The sequence below is a fragment of the Sphaeramia orbicularis genome, chromosome 8 (genome assembly GCF_902148855.1).
Source record: "Sphaeramia orbicularis chromosome 8, fSphaOr1.1, whole genome shotgun sequence".
In the NCBI taxonomy this organism is placed as follows: Eukaryota; Metazoa; Chordata; class Actinopteri; order Kurtiformes; family Apogonidae; genus Sphaeramia; species Sphaeramia orbicularis.
This window is the reverse complement of record NC_043964.1, coordinates 7,508,192-7,529,794: the sequence shown is the minus strand read 5'-3', so window position 1 is coordinate 7,529,794 and position 21,603 is coordinate 7,508,192. Positions and strand designations below refer to the sequence as shown.

At 41.8% G+C, this 21,603-nt stretch overlaps 1 protein-coding gene across 7 annotated transcripts in view; it reads right to left on the bottom strand.

The window, feature by feature from the left end:
* LOC115423746 (caskin-2-like) overlaps positions 1-21,603 on the bottom strand; it is a 53,435-nt gene that overhangs the window by 15,604 nt on the left and 16,228 nt on the right. For all 7 annotated transcript variants that reach the window (XM_030140764.1, XM_030140766.1, XM_030140768.1 and 4 more), the window contains exons 3-9: positions 13,704-13,755; positions 8,431-8,528; positions 7,899-8,044; positions 5,159-5,254; positions 2,322-2,452; positions 2,135-2,243; positions 703-811 (exon numbers count right to left, since the gene is read on the bottom strand). In XM_030140764.1, coding sequence (XP_029996624.1) covers positions 703-811; positions 2,135-2,243; positions 2,322-2,452; positions 5,159-5,254; positions 7,899-8,044; positions 8,431-8,528; positions 13,704-13,755 — 741 coding nt within the window. The remainder of the gene's footprint in view (positions 1-702; positions 812-2,134; positions 2,244-2,321; positions 2,453-5,158; positions 5,255-7,898; positions 8,045-8,430; positions 8,529-13,703; positions 13,756-21,603) is intronic.

Sequence of the window (21,603 nt, the reverse complement as noted above, 5' to 3'; positions counted from 1 at the left end):
GTTGTAAACTGTGGGTTTGACTGTTGTTTTGATCTCGTTTTGGTCTTCGTCAGGACATGTGGTCTTCAATAACCGTCTTTAACCCACTTCTCGTCCTCTGGGGGAACCCCCCTCTACTCGTCCACCTGAAGCTGACGTTTAACTGTTTCAACCTCAGACTGTGGGCTTCAAAGGGTGAACACAGTTGTAATCCACCAGCCTTTGAAGCTCCTGTGGGAACGTACTGAGGGAATAATGACCCCATTTCAACACTTTCCCTCCTGTTTACAGATGCTGACAAACTCCACCAGAGGACACAAGTTCACCATGAACTACTAATGTGTCTGTTCCACATGAAGACAACAGCAGACAGAGGGCAGTTTCAGAGGACAGTTTCAGACCAGTCTGACCCAGATCTGCAGGTACCGGGTCCATCACCGGAATCTAGACGTTTTTCTTTTAGAAGATGCTCGAGTCTCCGGTTACCATGGAAACACTTCATCTGACAGTTTGCCTGGTTGGAATAAATCTATAAAAGTAAAATGACGACGACGCCGAGCTTCCAGGACACGAACACGGAGGTAGAAAAGAAAAACAGAACACAACAAAAATGACAGAAAGGTTTTAAAAGTTAACAAATGGCTCCGTTTTGCTGTTCATTAAACCAATCAGCTGACTCTCTAATGTCGTCATCTGAAGTTTGTTAAAGTGTTGTTTGCTGACCTCGCAGCAGCTGTTTGATGTCCCTGCTGGCGTGCGACGTGGTGAACTGGTTGACGATGTCCAGCGCCGTCTGGTTGTAGGTGTTTCGGATGTTCACGTCCACGCCAGCCTGGAAACACACCGACAACTGTTCGAACTTTTCATGTCCAAACACGGTCACTTCACTCATGTCCTTTTTTATGTCGTCTTCTGTTTTTCGCATTTATCTGACACCATATTCTAGTAAATGTTATCATCCGTACATAAGTATTCTGTCAAATATGGACCACATTAGATGTGGACCACATCTTTAATAATAATAATCTTCGACCTGAACTTTAATCAACATCTTCTTTATCATTATTAAAAAACATATCTGAAAAGGACTGAAAATATAAGGCTTTTTATCATTTGATTTGTATTTTTTTTGTAACTTTTGATTATTATTTCAGTTATATTGTATTTTTTTTCTGTGTATTGTTTATTTTTATTGCCTTTTTTGGCTTCTATCCTCTCCTGCACAACGGTGTTACTTGTGTTAAAATTTTTTTTGTTTTGTCGTTTTTTTTCTTGTTTGTGATGTGCAAATAAATAAATAAATAAATAAATAAATAAATAAAATCCAGCAAGTTTTGACATGATAGTGATGATAAAGTCCTAAAATGTGACCCTTGATTCGCCCGAAATGCATTAAAACTTAAGGCTGTTTGGAAAATGGAACATATGTGACAGTATCATCCACATAAAAGGGTTGTTTTATTAATTATTACCTCCGCCAAGGAGGTTATGTTTTTGCCAGGGTTTGTTTGTCTGTTTGTTTGTTTGTCTGTCCGTTAGTGTGCAACATAACTCAAAAAGTTATGGACAGATTTGGATGAAATTTTCAGGGTTTGTTGGAAATGGGATAAGGAAGAAATGATTAAATTTTGGTGGTGATCGGGGGTGGGGGGGCCCACGGGGGGGGCCACTGATCAGCGAGGTCTGCGCTCTCCGAGTGCTTCTAGTTAATGATAGATTTGGCTGAAAAGTCACTTTTTCTTCAGTTTTCCATGTATTTATGTAATAACCTTTAAATTTACTCTGAGCTTTAATGAACATCTACATGATCAGTGAATTAAATATAGAAAAATACAGGATTTACACTGAAAAAAATGTAAAATACAACAGGTAAAATTAGAATAAATGCTGATAAATCACTTAATGAACAGGTTAAATAGAGATAAATATTCACTTGTGAACTGACGTAAAAGTAGAACTGGTTAAATATGAGTCAGTGCTTCATCAACGACAAAATGACTATGTAATGATAATAATAATAATAATAATAATAATAATAATAATAATAACAATTTTCTGAGACCAGTCGAGTGTCAGAGTATAAGCCCCTCTACTCTACTCTACCGTCCAATGATAATCTGACCCAGACTGTGGGTGTGAGGGGTCGTTGACTCACGTCCAGCAGGAGGCGCACCACCTCCGTCTTCCCGTACAGTGAGGCTTCGTGCAGCGCCGTTCCAGACTTGGTGGTTTTGTTGATGTCGATGCCAGCGTTCAGCAGTAACCTGGAAACCACAGCAGACCCAGTCAGCTGACCAGACACCGGCCCAGGTGGGCGGGGCCTATGGGGGGGCGGGTCTTACCGGATGATGTCTTTGTGTCCGTTGCGGGCGGCGAGGTGCAGCGGTGTGGTGAAGGCGGAGTCTGTCTGCTCCTTCCTCTCTCCTTCCAGTAACGCCACCACCATGTTACTGCTGAGCAACAGCTGGGCCACCTGACGGAGGTCAAACGTCAGAGGTCAGGAAGGTCAAAGGTCACATGACACAGAACTAGGTAGGAAAAAAGATGGTGGGGTCATTACAACTGTCAATAATATCAGTTGAGGTCAAAGGTCAAGGATCTCAAATGAAAATACAAGAGAAAAATAAAAACAAAAAATAAAATCTGTCATTTTTATGATCTGACGTTGTCTTTTTTTCATCAGGTTGGATGTGGATGCGACTGATTTCAGTTTTATTTTACAGAACATACACAGTCCTGTCCCAGTTTTATATTAGAGATGATACCAGGAAGAAACTGGACTGAACTAAGACTAAACTAAGACTTAAACTTAAAAAAAAAAAAAAATCAACATGAGGCAAAATTTAACAAAAAATGGCAAAAAATAAAGGAAAAAATGGCCCAAATAATCAGCAAAACCAACAAAAATCAACTAATTAATCACAAAATTAGTAATACATTCAACAAAATGATAGATAAAATAATCACCAAAATTAACAAAACAGAACAAAGTATCCAACAAAATGAAGAAAAATTAACAAAATAAATAAAATAATCACCAAGTAAATAATAACATAATTAACAAAATTACTAAAATATTAAAGAAAAAACCTGTAATGATCAACAAAGTGAATAAAGTAATCGAGAAAATGAACCAAAATGAAAGAAAGATCAACAGAAATAAACAAGAACAAAACAATAAACAAAATGAACAAAACAAAAAATAAACAAAATAATCAACAAAAATAACAAATTAATCACAAAATGAATGATATAATTAATAAAATGACCAAAATAATCAACAAAGTGAATAACATAACTAATAAAATGACTAAAATAACAAATAAAATGAATGAATAATCAACCAAATGAACAAAAATGATTACAATAATGAACAGTGACTAAAACACCCAAACTAACCCTGTTTGATTGGACTCCTGTTAGATGTTTGTGTTGTTTCTTGGGGTCAAAGGTCATGTTAAATCATTCTTTGTGTCTTTATGGTTTTTACTGTATATTTATGTCGTCGTCCACCTGTTCTGTGTCACACTCGTGTCTTCTGTTCAGTTTTCGTGGCTGTTCGTCAGTGTTTCCCAGGTTTTTCCACCAGGACATAAAATAGAAGCTGAGCAGCGTCCAAGAGGAGCAGCTGCCGTGACAACGCCCTGGACCTAAACATAGATGCATCAGCTGGGACCGCCCACTACAGCTGGGACCCGTCCACTACAGCTGGGACCGCCCACTACAACTGGGACCCGCCCACTACAACTGGGACCGACACCCTACAGCTGGGACCTCCCACTACAGCTGGAACCAGCCCACATCAGCTGGGACTGCCCCACTACAGCTGGGACTGCCCACTACAGCTGGGACCGTCCACGACAGCTGGGACCGACCCACTGCAGCTGGGACCGACCCCCTACAGCTGGGACCTCCCACTACAGCTGGAACCAGCCCACATCAGCTGGGACTGCCCCACTACAGCTGGGACCGTCCACTACATCTTGGACCGGCCCACCACAGCTGAGTCCAGCCAGCTCACATCAGCTGGGACCGTCCACCACAGCTGGGACCGACCCACTACAGCTGGGACCTCCCACTACAGCTGGAACCAGCCCACATCAGCTGGGACTGCCCCACTACAGGTGGGACCGTCCACTACAGTTGGGACCAACCCACTACAGCTGGGACTGACCCCCTACAGCTGGAACCGGCCCACATCAGCTGGCACTGCCCCACTACAGCTGGGACCGCCCACTATAGCTGGAACCGTCCACTACACCTGGGACCAGCCCACCACAGCTGAGGCCAGCCGGCTCACCACAGCTGGGACAGGCCCACTACAGCTGGGACCGCCCACTAAACCTGGGACTCGCCCACTACAGCAGGGATCCGCCCATTCCACCTCCACATCAGTTGGGACTGGCCCACCAAAGCTGGGACCACCCACTACAGCAGGGACCCGCCCACTCCACCTCCACTACAGCTGGGACCTGCCCACCACAGCTGGGACCACCCACTACAGCTGGGACTGGCCCACTACAGCTGGGACCCGCCCACTACAGCTGGGACCGGCCCAGTCCACCTCCACATCAGCTGGGGCCGGCCCACTTCACCTCCACTACAACTGGGACCCGCCCACTCCATGTCCACTACAGCAGGGACCCACCCACTCCACCTCCACATCAGCTTGGATCCGACCACTCCACCTCCACTACAGCAGGGACCCACCCACTCCACCTCCACTACAGCAGGGACCTGCCCACTCCACCTCCACATCAGCTGGGACGCGTTTTAGAAAAAAACAGAAGCTTCGGACGAGTAAAAGTAAAACTGTCGTCCATAACATTCAGACAAACCGAACAAGATGAATTTAAGTTGATTGTCATTCTGATGGACCAGATATATGACAAAATTAATAAAACATACTAAAAGAAGATGATTTTCTCTGTTTGTCAACAACATAAACAAAAAATGAAAAAAACAAAAAAACAAAAACTGACCAAACAAATAAATAGAAAATATAACAAACAGATAAGAAAGAATACAACAGTCAACAAAATGGACAAAAAACAACAAAACTGAGTAAAATATACAACAAAATTAACAAAAAATAAAACAAGATTATTTTCCTCATTATTGTCTCACACATGTGTATCTTTCTGTGTGTGTGTCTGTGTGTGTGTGTGTTGTTTCTCACCTTAACTCGTCCAAACTCACAGGCCAGGTCCAGTGGAGTCTTCTTCACCTTATTCACCAAACATGGGTTGGACTGATGCTGCAGCAGCATCTCAGACTGCAACGACACAGAGCACAGGCATGAGGACAACAACAACAACAACAACAACAACAACAACAACAACGCACAGATAGGGACGAGAACAATGACGACAACACACAGAAAACGGTAAGAACATATCGTATTGCGTCATATAGTGCTGTGTCATATCGTGATGTATCGTGTTGTGACATATTGTGTCGTATCATATAGTGCTGTATCATATCCTGTCGTGTCATGTCGTTTTGTGTCATATTGTATTGTGTCATATTGTATCATATCATACCATAGCATATCGTATCGTATCATATCATATATCGTGTCATATCGTATCGTGTCATTTCGCATCATGTCATACCATATCATATTGTATCGTATCAACTCATACCATAGGCCCTTTCCCACCAAAAGGCCCAGGAACTTTATTACCAGGAACTTATTTACCAGGAACTTTTTGGAGTAAAAAAGTTCCTGGTAACTGCGTTTCCACCGCACCCGAAAGTTCAGGGTAATTTATTCAAATCAGGTTGATGATATATGAGGGATCAGTAACAGAAACTGTAGTCCAGTTCATGTACATTCACAAACTGACCTCTAGTTCAATAAAATGACAAAGTACTGTAAGTGGATGGGTTGGGTTTAACATTTTACTGGTTGTTGAATCACTTAATCCATCTGGAATACATTTTAAATGAAGTTAACCATCATTACATACCCTTAATTTGTATTTAAAAATGGTAGAACATGTATTTTCAACTTCTCATTCCTTAAACTAAATCACATCTAACTTTAAGTGTAATGGATGGTTCTGTTTCATTTCTATTGTTTTGCAGATATAGTCCAGGTTCAACCTAAAGTCAGACAGATTTACTCAAATGCCTGCATTTAATTCAACTGCATATTACTGATAAAAGTACTTATACTTATATTTTGATGCCTTGTAAATGAACAGATAGTATTAGGTTAGATTTTTTTTTTTATTAAAAATTGAAACAAAACAAAGGTGCCTTAAGATTAAAAGGGAAATAAACATGTGTGAAAGGTTCAGGCTTTTGGACCAGGGTCTGGTCCAGCTGGTCCAGGACAGCCTGTCTGGAACTCCATGGTCCTGGTCCCTTTTTCGCTTTCCTACAGGAAAAGTAATAAAATGCTAAAATGAATAACAGAACACATGATGACACATTCCTACCAGTGTGATGTGACATGTGACCTGTCTAACCTGGGCCGTTGTAAACAGTAGTAGATGATTGACGAGGACACAAACGAGCCGCAGGTTCAGAAAAAGACGTGAGTCCGTCCGGTCCATTTCAGGTGGAAATCACAAAACATATAGAATAAACCAGTGTTCAGCTCACGGCGACAACACGAATACATCCCGTTCTGTGATTTAGGTTTAGAGTCAGACTGTTAACCAGTTAGTATTAGGTTAACCGGACTTCACTTCTGACTAAACAGCTGATGCCACTGACTACTGTTACAGCATGGAACCAACTAAACAGTGAATATTTCTGATATACATACCATTGGTTTGTTCGACAGTCAGATCCACTGCGACCGTTGTGGTCCTTTAGTTTCTTTTAATCCTGCATAAATTTCTTCTTCTTTCCTCGTATTTCTTTAGGCTTGTGTCTTATATTTGGCTCCGACAGCTTTTACTCGCTCGTTTCGTGTCGGCGATTCAAAGTCCGTCTGAATTTCCTCGTCGTCCGTCCACTTGTTGTAGCTTCTCTTTTGGTCCATTTTCCGAATTATCAAAATGCAAAGCTTGTGGAAATTAAATGAGTTAAATATTGGCGGTGAACAGAATGCAGAAATGCTGTTAGTCTAGTCCACCACTCAGTGTTCTGCAGAACACAGCTCCACCCCTTAAAGTTCCTGATAATCTGAAAAGTACTACCTCTGTACCAGGAACTTCTTCGGGGTAAATTTGGGGCCGGGGGAGGGTCAGTTACCAGGGTAATTTTCGGTGGAAACGCACCAGGAACTCTGAAAGTTCAGGGTAATACAGAAAGTTCCTGCAAAAGTTCCTGTGGTGGGAAAGGGCCTCATGTCATACTGTATCGCATCATATCATATATCGTGTCACATTGTATTGTGTCATATTGTATCATGTCATATTATATCATGTCATATCATATCATACTGTATCGTGTCATATCGTATCATGCCATATTGTGTCATATCAGACCATGTCATATCAAATCGTATCATATCATATATCGTATCATATCGTGTCATATTGCATCATATCGTATCATATCCTATATCATGTCATATTGTATCATATCATATATCGTGTCATGTCGTATCATATCATATATCATGTCATGTCATATTATATTATATCATATCATGTCGTGTCATATCATGTTGTGTAATATCATATTGTATCATATCATGTCATATTATATCGTATCATATTATGTCATGTCATGTTGTATCATATCATATCATATATCATGTCATGTCATATTATATTATATCATATCGTGTCGTGTCATATTGTGTTGTGGAATATCGTATTGTATCATATTGTATCGTGCCATATCGTATTGTATCATATTGTGTCCTGTAATATTGTATCGTATCGTGTCATGTCATATCATATCATATCGTATTGTGTCATGTTGTATCGTATCGTGTCATATCATGCGATACTCACCACTTCATAGTGTCCGTACTGAGCAGCCAGATGCAGAGGGATGTGTCCGTCCAGAGAAACGCCGTTGACTGACGCTGCGGCTCGAAGCAGCATCAGGACAGAGTCGGCTTTACCCTGCCAGGCGGCGTAGTGGAGAGGACGCATCCCTGAACACAACAAACAACAAACAGTAAACAACAACAACACATGCACAGTCAGTTTGAGGGGCTGTTTTCTGAGTAGAACATGGGTTTACAGGACGGACTGATGATTGTCTGTGGGTTTATCTACATTTGACACCCTGGTCCCAGGGGTTTAGGGGGCGTGGTTGGTCCCAGGTGTTTAGGGAGTGTGGTTTGTACTGAACTAGTGTTGGTTCGTCTCATGACTTCACCCTGTGATGTTTGTTTGTTTTCCTCACATTCATCATAAATAACTTCAGACTGAGTCGACCAGATTAACAGATGGACAGCGAACGCAGCATGCATCACGTGACTGGAGGCTGCAGCTGTGGATGGGGCCGGCCTCTGATTGGCCGGTGGGCGGGACTCACCGTTGCTGTCCTTGATGTCCACGCTGGCCTGGGCCTCCAGCAGCGCCGACAGCAGCTCCGTGGTTCCGGTCAGAGCGGCGTGGTGCAGCGCCGAAAACCTGGGGTCAAAGGTCACGGCACAGACAGAGAGGACTGCAGTCAGAGAGGGCCAAGGTAACACAGCTCTTTGATTAATATGTGTAAACAATCAATAAATATCTGATAATTAATGTTAATGTGAAGTTCACAGTCATTTAAAGCAGTTGTTTAAAGGAAACAAGTTTTGGTCCAGGATAAAAAAAAAAACATACACTAGTAAAAATAATTAACAGTTAATTAAGGGTTAGTTAATGCAATTACCACTAATTGAGGTAAATAATCAATAAATACTTCATTGATCATGAACAGACAGTAATCAACACATTAGTTAACAGTTAATTAACTGTTAATTGATGCTTATTACTGCATTAATTAATGTTTACTGTAACAATCAAGTATTAGCATTTAATTTATCATCTAAATGTGATTTTTCTTTCCTAAAGCCTCACATACTATTATTATTATTGTTATTATTATTATCATTATTATTGTTATTATTATTATTATCATTATCATCATTATTATTGTTGTTGTTATCATCATTATTATTATTATTGTTATCATTATTATTATTATTATTATCACTATTATTATTATTTCTTTACTGAGGTAAAGGCCTCATTTGCAAAATAACAGACATTTTTGGAGGTAAAATCAGTAAATATAAAGTTAATAAACCCATGGATTCAATGGTTTTCCATGGTGATAAAAACAAACAATAAACAACAATAAAATATTCAATGAAACAAATCAGCCCAATTCAAATGATAATAATTTAAAACAAGAAAAATGACTGAAAGACACTGAATCTGAAAATAAGGTTTTCACATGAAGTTTGTTATCATTTGTGGGGGGGGGGGGGGGGGGTTTAACAGCGTAAAACTGGATAAAAGTTCTTTCTTGGTCCCAGTTTAATGGAAGCTGCTGATGTCACGTGTCACATGTCGGCGTGTTGAGTGACATGTGACCAGAGGAAACACAGCTCCAGGCGTTCAGTGTTTGTGTGTAAATAAACCAGACGTCAGTGAAAGTCACTGGACAGAATAAAGACATGGGGGGGATTTGATGGGCTTTATTTTACATTTTTCGCATTGCGTAACCTCTGCGGGTTTTCAGAGTCGGACTCGGAGTCGGCGCCAGCGGCAGCTCCGACAGTAAATGGACGAGCACTCAGACATCCACGCTGCACTCGAACGCAGCCTGAGCTCTAGTCATTAGAGGAAGAGGAGCCTGAAGGCAGCAGTGGCTCCGCCTCCAGGACCAACCAACGCCACCGTCCCACAATGCACCAGTGTGTCTCCTTAAACTGAGGCTGCTTCTTTATTAATGGAACTATTTTTACCTCCTCTGTTCTGCTTTGAAACGGCTGATTAAACAGACATGTGCAGGGAATATATGGAGTCATCTGTACGTTATCTACGATTTATCATCTATTAGACCCAGCCAAACACACGAACGTGAAGAAAAAATGATGCAAATTAGAACCAAAAAAAAAAAAAAGTGATATTTAGTTGGATTTAGGGAAAAAAAGGTGAATTTTTATTTTGTTGCATCTTTTATAAATTAACCATAAACTAAAAATCAGCTTTTAAACTTAAATAAAGATTCAACATTGAAAAAAAACCCTGAAATTATTGATAAACTGACTGATATTGACTTATTTTTTCTTTTCTCATCCAGATTCTGGGATCAAATTCACGTGCTTCCACATCACATTAAAGTTAATCTGTCACTGATTATTGATTAGAGGTGATTATTTTCAGAAAATCACAGAAAATCATGTCAAAAACTAAAAAAGTTCATGACAAAACCGACAGAAAAACAAACGTCATCACTTCATCTCAGTCTGAATTCAACTCTGGAAGGTACAGCAGCTTCCAGGGTGTGTAGAACATGCACCAAAGCATCATGGGAGCTGTAGTTTGTCAGTCTGTCCCATCCATGTCTTTGTGTTCCTTGTGTTTTGTCATGTGCGACCGCCTTCACCTGTCAGTCTGAGACCTGTTCACACCTGCCCCGACCCCTCCACCACCTCAGACACAGCAAGTCACGACCCTCTCCACAGGCACCCTGACCTCCGACCCCCCCCACACCATCACATAATCTGTACACATTAACAGACTGAGTTACAGCTGACATTCCTACTCTCACTGTCACATTCCTACAGACGAACTGGCCAATCACAGAGCTCTGCTGCTTCCTCCACTGACAACAGGGGAAGGGGAGGGGCTGGGGGGGGGGGGGGGGGGGGGGGGTCTGTCAACCAACAGAGACAGGGATGTTTGATTTGAGCTGTTAACTCTTTAAAGACACACTCCAAGTCTAGATCTTCTGCTGTAACGGAGTCCCTCAGGGATCACCCTCAGTCCTCTGACATTTAATACAATATACAAAATAAAATAAAATAAATATATGTTCAGTTAATTTATTAATAAAAGAACAGGCCAAACTTTGATTAAACTATGACAGATTCAGATTCTTCGCATTAATTACAGCCTGGTGACGTGGTGTGGGAAGCGCAGGCCCACCCCCTCCTCAAGTGAGACGCTGTGATTGGCCGGAGGCGGGGGAGGGCAGAGCGGTGCGGTGCGGGGTGGGGTAAATCAGAGCTGTGGAGGGTGTTTGCACAGGGCGGTCGACGGTGTTTATTGACTCTCAGTGTACAGACGAGCTTTCACCGCAGACAAACTGGTGTTTGGATGTGTTCCTATGGAGACGGCAGTGGAATGGCGGCCTGTCAATCAAAGCCGTGATGGGAACCCAGGTCTTTAGCAGTTAGACACCGAACAGCCCCGACATACAACACGGACAAACACGGCACTTCAACTGTTTCAACCGTTTCCAACTGTATTCAACTGTTTAAACTGTTTTCAGTGGTTTTCAACTGCTTTCAACTGTTGGAGCTTTTTTCAACTGTTTCCAACTAATTTCAGCTGTTTCAACTGTTCTGTAGTTTCTTCCTGTTGTTTCTTGTGGGTTCTTGTGGTTTCAGACCCAGTTTCTTCTCCTTCAGTCCAGTCCTCCTCCCTCTATCCTGGTCCCTTAGTCTGGTCCGGATCCTCCCCCTAAACCTGAACCCTGAACATCATTAAACCAAAACCTGAATGTGGACCCAGTATTTGTTTCCAGTTCTGGTTTCTGCTTCTGAATGAAGGTTATTTATGGGTCAGCTGGACCTGAAGGTTCTACATGAACCCTTTTGTTCATGGTGTTTATGAAGGCTTCAGGTCAACGTAACACTCAGCTCTGAAACCAGTTGGTTCTCTAGGTGTTTGTGGTTCTATGGGTTCTTTATATCATCCATCATTTTTAATTGTGGTTCTGACGTTCTCTACCGTTCACTTCTTGGTGAATTAGAATAAAAACTACATGTACTGTGTAGATTTGAAGGTTGGCTGTTGCGTTTGCTGTATTGTCCTCCATTTCGGTCCAGACTCGTGTTCTGAACTTCAGTTGAATCGGTTTGATTCGTAGAAGCAGAAGCTGGGATCATCTCCGTCCTGTTGTGGACTAGTGTTGGTTTATCACTGTCTGATGAGGCCGTGTTCAACATGGTTTTCATTATTCATGGTTGCCGCCGGTGACCCACTGCAGAAATCACACGCTGCGTCTCCACCGTTTCCCACAATCCCCTGGTGTCCTGATGTTTATTCACAGTTAAATCTGTCACTGCAGCGAGGATTCGACTTTGAACGAAAAGAGTTTACAGATTGAACAGAGGAGAAGACGAAGAAGGAGAAGAAGAAGAAAAAGAAGAAGGTCTTATTGTAAAGACTAAAATACGATGTGGTTTTAAACACTGTTTAAAACTCTGTAAGAAAAGGAAAGGGCCCCAAGTTCACGGGGTTAAGTCTCTCTAATCATCACAGTCCGACCCCTACGACCCCTGACCTTTGACCCCCACTGACCCGCCCCCCAGGTCCAGGTCTGTCCTGGTCCTTCACAGCCTTTTGTTCTGCTGATGGTGTTGACTCAGACTGAAGAGGTCTGGGCTTTATTGGTCTGAGGATCAACACTATAGTCATGAACTGAACTGGAAAAACCACAACAACTAAAACCAGGACCCCACAAGATCCACATCCAGAACCAGATCTAGAACCGGATCTAGAACCACAAACCTGTCGACTGGATCTGCTATGTTTATGTTCTGTTTTTTTCTAATAATATGTTTCAGACATTGAAGCAGAAGGAGGTTGAACAGGATCTGATCAGAGTCCAGTTGAATTTGTTTTTTTAGGCATCCCCCAGGGATCAGTGTTGGGTCTTCTGTGTTTTAGTGACGTGAAATAGTACTTATTTTACAACCTGCAAACTATGGCTGCAATGATTATTTCTGATAGATTTGTAGCTCACAGAACACATGTAACTGTAACATATTTTTTTTAAATCTAGTTTAATGTGTAGTTGAACTTTAGACTCAATAAATGACACCAGTACACCTCTGATTGGTCAATATTGACTGTTTACCTGCTTACTGTGTTAAATAAGATTTGTCTTTGTTAACGACCAAACAAATGCTAGATGAAGTTGAAGAAGGAGGTTGAACAGGACCTGATCCGAGTCCAGTTGAATTTAGTTTTTTTAGGCATCCCACCAGGGATCAGTGTCGGGTCCTCTGTGTTTTAGCGACGTGAAATAGTACTTATTTTACAACCCAAACTATGTCTGCAATGCTTATTTCTGATAGATTTGTAGCTCATTGAACTTCATTTAAACTGTAACATTTTTTTTAAAAATCTGATTTAATGTGTATTTGAACTTTCTAGACTCAATGATGACATCAAGGACACCGGACACCTCTGACTGGCCGACTATTTGACTATTTACCTGCTTACTGCGTGATATACTGATGGATTTGCCTATTATCATCGGCTGTAAATAGATTTTGTCTTCGTTAACGACCAACAAAAGGTAAATGAAGAGAAGAAGGAGGATCCTGAACAGGATCTGATCTGGACTCACGGAGGAACCGGTGTTAAAAATACAACTGGATCAGAGTAAAACCACCAGGACGACAACAACAGAAATATTCATGAGCAGAGGCGCAGCAGCGTTCACCTTCCAGGCTCATGGAGAGTTTGGAAAGAGAGGTGGATGAGGGGGCGGGAGCCTGCAGTGGAAACAGTTTTACCGGCGGCAGCCGCAGGACCTGGTCCAGAACCAGGTCTGTTTATAGACATGACCTCATCACTCACCCATCTGAGTCCTGGTAGTTGACGTTTAGCCGTTTGGTGGAACCCAGCAGCTCTGAGGACATAGAACACAGCACAGTTAGAACCTGCTCCTGCTCCTGGGTCCGGGTCCTGGTCCAGCACCCGGACAATCTCAGACCACATGACACGGTTTGACAAAAAGAAACACAACAGCAAAAAGAAACTCCAATTCCCACCAATAAACATCCAATCACAACTGCAGATTCAAAGAAAACACAAAACATTCAAATTCTGGGCTTTTGCAACAATGTAACAGTGTTTAGAACTGACTAAAGCTCTGATTGGCTCCTTCTGCACAGCAACAGCAGCCGATTGGCCCAAGTGAACGGAGGCGGAGTAACAGAAGGGAAAAATTAAAGCTACATAAACTGCAAACTAAACATGAGTCTGAGGCGGTTTATGTATTAAAACTACATATTTAATGAGTGGAATGACATGTGGAATATTAACAAATGACAAAAAATGATAATGACAGGATAAAATAAAGACAATATTAAAGAATAAATTTATATATAACTTAGAGCACAAATAAATTAAAAAAAAAAAAAAAAAAAAAAAAAAAACTGTTTCGAAGTGATTTTAATAAGGAATGAATGTGTCCTAAATGATGAGATGAGATCAAGAAGTGAACCCCCATGGAAGTGACCCCCATGGAAAAGTGACCCCTATGGAGAAGTGACCCCCATATAAAAGTGACCCCCATGGAAAAGTGACCCCTATGGAAGTGACCCCCATGGAAAAGTGACCCCCCATGACCCTCACTTCTCTATGATAGAAATCTGCCCCTGCCCCCCTGCCCCCCTGCCCCCCTGCCCCCCACCCCACCCCCTTATGGAAAAGTGACAAACCCCCAATTTTTTTTATTTTTTGCAACATAAAAATAAGCAATGGGTCTAATTTCTACACCATGGAAAAGTGACTATTACTTCAAAGACAATATGAATGAATAATTCAGTTATTTCTGGTAAAAACGTTTAAATTCTACACATATGTTTAAGGTTTATATGATAAAAATTAATTAGAATATTTGTTTTAAAATTCAGACACAGATTCATAGACGGGGGTCCAAATTCCTATGGGGTTGGTCAGTTTTACAGACTAGAAAAGTGACCGGGGTCAGAATTCTATATGACACCGGTCTGAGACAGGCTGAACTGGACTGGGCTGGTCTGAAGGAACTGGACTGGATAGTCTGAAGGGAACTGGCCCCGGACTGTTCTGAACCAGACTGAACTGGACTGCTCTGGACCGGACTGGGGGTTCTGTCTGATCCACCAGATGAAGTCCAGTCCGTTCCAGATATTAGAGTTAATTCAAACCCGCTGCAGAGGAAGCGTCTTGACCTTTCACCCCTGTCGGATTTCCTCACGCAGGTCAGGAGGGAAAACCTCAGCACGGTTTCATCTATAAAGACCTGAATCTTCGACTTCCTGTGGTTTTCACACAATCAGACATCGAGCTGCGACAGCTAATCCACCACCTTTTAAAACAATCAGCTGTTTTTTAAAATGTAAATATTTCCTTCTTTTTTTCCTCCTTTTACTGTAAAATACAGATGTTGATGTTGTGACGTCATGATGGAAACTCTTTACCATTTTCATTTCATAAACCTACTAAAAACCTACTTCATTAACTGATAAGATTCTTGACAGATTAACCGATGATGTCATTATCTGTCAGCTGTGGTCCTACACTGGTCCTTATTCTGATGCACATAAGAACTATTGAGAGGAAACAAAATAAAAACATGTTCGTATTACATTACTTAAAACATGGAGTCAGTGTTTTTAATATGTTAGCGTTAGCTTGGTTAGCTTCACTCTCAGCTTGTCTCTAGGTCCGCCCTCTTCTCCAAATATGGGCATCTCCCATCTTCATGAAGCCAAGATGGACGACCCAAACACAAGCTCATCCTGTCAAAACAGTCCACGAACCAATCACTGAAGCCAAAGCTTTAAACGAACTGTTTCTGATTGGTCGGCGCTGATAAAGTCTGCCTAGCAACAGCACACAAAATGTCTAAGCTCCGCCCCACTTATTCTATCACCCCTGTAAACAATAAAAGTAGAAGATATGACCTTCTTTTTGTGGTCTTTGTGTTAAGTGTCAACTTCACAAATATTGGAGCCTGAATGAAAGAACGCACCGCAACATCCTCAAAGATTACAGCAGGATGCCTCTGATTGGTTGATATTTGATTTTTTTTACCTGCTTACGACATTGATATATTTATGGATTTAACTTTTTATTCATCAGTTGTAAATAGATTTATCGCTGTTAACATCCAAACAAATGATAAATGAAGTTAAAAAAAAACAAAAACCAAACAAACAAACAAACCGTATATTGTTATTTAGGTGTCCCCCTGGGGTCAGTGTTGGGTCCTCTGTGTTTTAGTACAGCATAGTAGCCTATTTATTTTTCAACCTGCAAACTATGGCTGCAAGTACTGATAGATCTGTAGCTCTGGAAACACCTCTAACTATAACATTTTGTAATCTGGTTTAATATGTAGTTGAACTTTAGAATAAAAAAAATGACATCAGGATGCCTCTGATTGGTCGATATTTGACTATTTACCTGCTTACTATGTTGGTATAATTATGGATTAACCTATTATTCATCAGTTGTAATAGATTTGGCTGCTGCTGTTAACAGCCAACAAATGATAAATGAAGTAAACAAAAAAAAAAACAACTATTTGTTTTTTTTTGGTGTCCCTCTGGGGTCAGTTTTGGTCTCCTGTGTTTTATCACCTTAACTGTAATATTTTTTTCTCTGACGTCTCTGACTGGTAGATATTTGACTGGTTGTTGTGGGATGGAACTGTGGATCATTCTCATATAAACACCTTCCTCTGTAGAAAGAGACGCACCAGGTAAAACAGGTGAAAGGTGTGGTTTAGCGTCTGTTTATCGGAGCAAAATATATGTCCATGTGACATAAAAACACTACATCTACCAGTAAAAAAACTAAACTGAGCGTGTGCAACCTTTCAACTCGACAGCGGCGGAGTTTCGTCTCCAAAATAACGGGAGCTTTTGAAGTATTTGTGATGTCGGGAAGCGTCCCTGCGGGGCTCGTTTGGCTGCTTTGATAATGACTGGATTTGATAATTACTGAAGGAAACAAGAACCAACGAAGACGCACGAGCTGGAGTCAGATTTAGAAGCACCATCAGCAGAGACACCACGGATGGAAGAAGACCATGGTACCATCATCTGACCCGTTAGAATATTATTATAAAACCAACACATATGGGACGAAAACCATGAACCAAAGCATCGACTGAGTCTGAAAAACACCAAATGATTATTAAGAACAACTGGATTTTCTCTGCAAACATGACTTTTCTTCTTTATTTGCAGTTCTGTGTCAGCGTCAGTGAATGTAGATCAGGGCTGTCAAACAGGCGGTCAATCCAGCCCCCAAAGGGTCCAACCAAACCCCCTAAGGGTACAATCCAACCCCCCAAAGGCTCCAACCCAACCCCCTAAGGATCCATCCCAACCCCCAAAGGTCCAATCTGGCCCCCCCAAAGGGTCCAACTCACCCCCCCAAAGGGTCCCAATCCGGCCCATCATAGGGTCCAATCCCAGCACCCCAAAGGGTCCTATCCAACATCCAAAGGGTCCAATCCAGCCCCTAAAGGGTCCAAGTCCCACCCCCTAAAGGGTCCAATCTGGCCCACCAATGGTCCAATTTGGCCCCCCAAAGGGTCCAGGTTATCACCCCCAAAGGATCCAATCCAGCACCCCAAAGGGTCCTACCCAACCCCTCAAAGCGTCCAATCGCCCCCCCCAAAGGGCCCAATCTGGCCAATTTTGTTTGAATAGTTTGTAAATGTTAATATTTTTCACAATTTAATGGTATTTTTTCCACTAAAACAGACAAACGTGTATTTGTCATTACTTAGAGTTTATCTGTTCTTGCTGTCTGGTTCTGATCCACTTCAGCTCAAACTGGGCTGAATGTGGAACCTGAACTAACATGAGTTTGACTTCTGTGAGTACAGATCGAATGTACATGGTTTCAAACCAAGGAAAATAAACTAATGCAAGAGAAAACAGCAACAAATGACAGAAAACAGTGTTTTTAGTTTCTTTTCTATCAAACTCAGCAGTTTGAGCTTATTTTTCTGTTCCTTTTTTATGTTCCTTCTGAATCCATTCTCAGGGTTCTACCTGGTTTTAGCTCATTTTTTGCTGCTTCTGTCGGACATTCAATTTGTAGGTTTGATTTAGTGCCGTTCATCAGTAAACTCTAAGGTTTTTTTTTCATTTTACCTTTAATCTGTAAGACTTCACATTTTTAAGCGTCTTTCTATGAAATTCAAACTATTTTCAACTTGTGTTTTCCTCAGTTTGATCTTCTTTGTGTTAAAATTCCTCAGTTTATCTTCTTTCTGTAACCCTGACAGGAGGATTTGTAAAATTAGCTTTATTTTTTATCTTGTTTTAAACTGTGACAGTTTTCAGTTGTTTGTAACTTAATTCTTGTTCATTTGTTCAGTTTTTTTTATCTCATTTTGGACTGACACAGTTTTCAGTTGGTTTTTGTAACTTTGCTCTTCTTCATGGGTTCAGTTTCTGCTTCTGTCTGTAACTTTCTTTCCTTAAATCCTTCCATTCCTCAGACTTAACCCATTCATTAAACACTGTCATTTTCTTTTTTTTTTTTTTTTATTCACTCCTTTCTGTCCCGTTCCTGTCAGTGTTTTCTGTACATGAACACCATGAACAGACTCTTCGTGGCTTTGACGTCCACAGTTTCAGATTTTCTCTGTTGGACTTAAACCTGACACGTGCAGAACCACACACGGCGTGATGCGTTCAAGTGCAGCAGTTTTCCATGGTTTAACCTGGCCCTGACTCTGGGAGGAAGAGGAGGAGGAGGAGGAAGAGGAGGGGAGAGGAAGGGGAGGGGCTGGGGCCTCTTCCTTTAACTCTATTGTTCGTGGTCGGAGGCTCGGCCTTTGTGTCGGTGCAGATACAGACCCCCCCCCCCCCCCCCCCCCCCCCCGCCCCACACACACATATACATACACACACACACTCACACACACACACACAGAGGCCAAACCCCTCGACGACGGAAACCAGAAACCACAGAGAAGAAAAGCAAAACTGACAAGAAGAAAAACAGCAAAACTTTCAGAGCTTCTGTTGGAGTTTGGTCTCAGAGGAGAAAAGAAAAGAACAGAGGAGAACAGAACCAGAACCAGCAGAACCAGAACCAACAGGACCAGAACCAACAGAACTAGAACCAACAGAACTAGAACCAACAGGACCAGAACCAACAGGACCAACAGAACCAGAACCAGCAGAACCAGAACCAACAGGACCAGAACCAACAGAACTAAAACCAACAGGACCAGAACCAACAGACCAACAGAACCAGAACTGACAGAACCAGAACCAACAGGACCAACAGAACCAGAACCAACAGAACTAGGACCGACAGAACCAGAACCAACAGGACCAACAGAACCACAACTAACAGAACAAGGACCAACAGAACCAGAACCAACAGGACCAGAACCAGCAGGACCAGAACCGACAGAACCAGAACCAACAGAACCAGGACCAACAGGACCAACAGAACCAGAACAACAGTACCAAGGTGAACCAGAACCAACAGAACAACAGGACCAGAACCAAACAGAACCAGAAACAACAGGACCAACAGAACCAACAGGACAAACAGAACCGGAACCAACAAGACCAACAGACCAACAGAACCAGATCCAACAGAATCAACAAGACCAACAGAACCAGAACCAACAGGATCGGCAGAACCAGAACCAACAGAACTAGGACCAACAGAGCCAGAACCAACAGGACCAGAACCAACAGGACCAACAGGACCAGAACCAACAGGACCAGAACTGACAGAACCAGAACCAACAGAACCAGAACCGACAGAACCAGGACCAACAGGACCAACAGAACCAGAACCAACAGAACCTACAGGACCAGAACCAACAGAACCAGAACAAACAGAACTAGGACCAACAGGACCAGAACCAACAGAACCAACAGGACCAGAACTGACAGAACCAGAACCAACAGAACCAGAACCGATAGAACCAGGACCAACAGGACCAACAGAACCAGAACCAACAGGACCAACAGAACCAACAGGACAAACAGAACCAGAACTAACAGAATCAACAGAAACTAACAGAACCACGTCCACATTGGAGAAAAACTCACACAAATCCAGTTTGAGGTCCAGTGCCAGGAGGGTATTCATCTGAGTCTGATCCAGAACCCCTTAAAGTCCAAACAAACACCCTACAGTCCAAACACCCTTAAAGCCAAACACCCTTACAGTCCAAACACCCTTAAAGTCCAAAAGCCCTTACAGTCCAAACACCCTTAAAAGCCAAACACCCTTACAGTCCAAACACCCTTAAAGTCCAAAAGCCCTTAAAGTTTAAATACCCTTAAAGTCCAACACCCTTAAGGTCCAAACACCCTTAAAGTCCAAAAGCCCTTAAAGTTTAAATACCCTTAAAGTCCAAACACCCTTAAGGTCCAAACACCCTTAAAAGCCAAACACTAATAAAGTCCAAAAGCCCTTAAAGTTTAAATACCCTTAAGGTCCAAACACCCTTAAAGTCCAAACACCCTTAAAGGCCAAACACTAATAAAGTCCAAACACCCTTAAGGTCCAAACATCCTTAAAGTCATAAACCACGGTCTGTGTTGACTTTAACTCCTCCCCCTTAAGCGTTCATTTTATCAACGGACCGGAGCTGATAACGGCGTCCCACAGTGATAAGACCGGCCTGTAGCCACGGCGACGGTGGCAATGCTCAGCGGCGCAGCAGGAATGTAAACATCGCCTTCACGCCGAGTTTCAGAGGCTGAAACGTGAGGCTCTGAACGTCCCCCCAGCGCCAAGGTTTGGACCAGAGGACCGGGACCGCAGTGGAAGTCCAGAACCCTGAGACCGACGCCACACCAACAACAAGAACATGAGCCTGAGAGACGACAGGAGGGGGAAAAACCCACAGGTCAGGGAGAAGAAAAGTCCAGATTTAGGTTCAGATACTGGACTGAACAGAACCAGAACCATGTGATCTTGAGTTGAGTTTTCTACAGTTCGGAGGAAAACCGAACAGAAAAAGAAAATGTACACATTTATTTCAGTCAATAAATGGATTTGTTGTTGTTTTTCATCAACATTTGTTCAGAGTTGGACTTCATTTTACTTCTACTCGTGTTAGAACTTTAAATCATGTCTGTTTTGGTCGGAATGATCCAAACTCCTCCTTTTCTCCAAATATAAGTGAATGTACTGGCTTTAAAATGTACAGAATAAAGTCATGACGCAGGAAAACAGACGCTCATAAACTGTTCCAGCTCGTTTTCAGCGTCTTGTTCAGCCAAATCAGTTTTTCTTTTTTTAAAATTTTCTTTGTCCAAACTTCAGCTGGTTTTGTCATTTTACTCTGGATCATTTATGGAGTTTTCACCTCAGGTTTTACTGTTTTTTTTTCTCTGTAAAACTCTTAGATGTTTCAGTTCATGTTCCAGTTTCTTTCAGCAGGTGTTAGTTGTTTTAAACTTTAATGTGGAAATTTGTGGTGATTTTACCTAAATTTTGGCTGAAATGTTTGTTTTTTTTGGCTTATTTTTAGTTTTTGTCTATTTTCTGTTGAGCTTCTTTCTGTAAAATTCTCAGATGTTTTAGTTAATTTTTAGCTTCTTTAGTGTCTTTTTGTTGCTGTTTAGTTATTTATTTATTTATTTGTTGTTTTTTTGTTTGTTGTTTGTTCTGGCGTCTTTCTATAACTTCTACAGTTTTGCATTGGGTGTCCTGTCGAGGTCATGTGACCTGTCTTCATTAATGAATTTAACCGTTGGGTTAAACA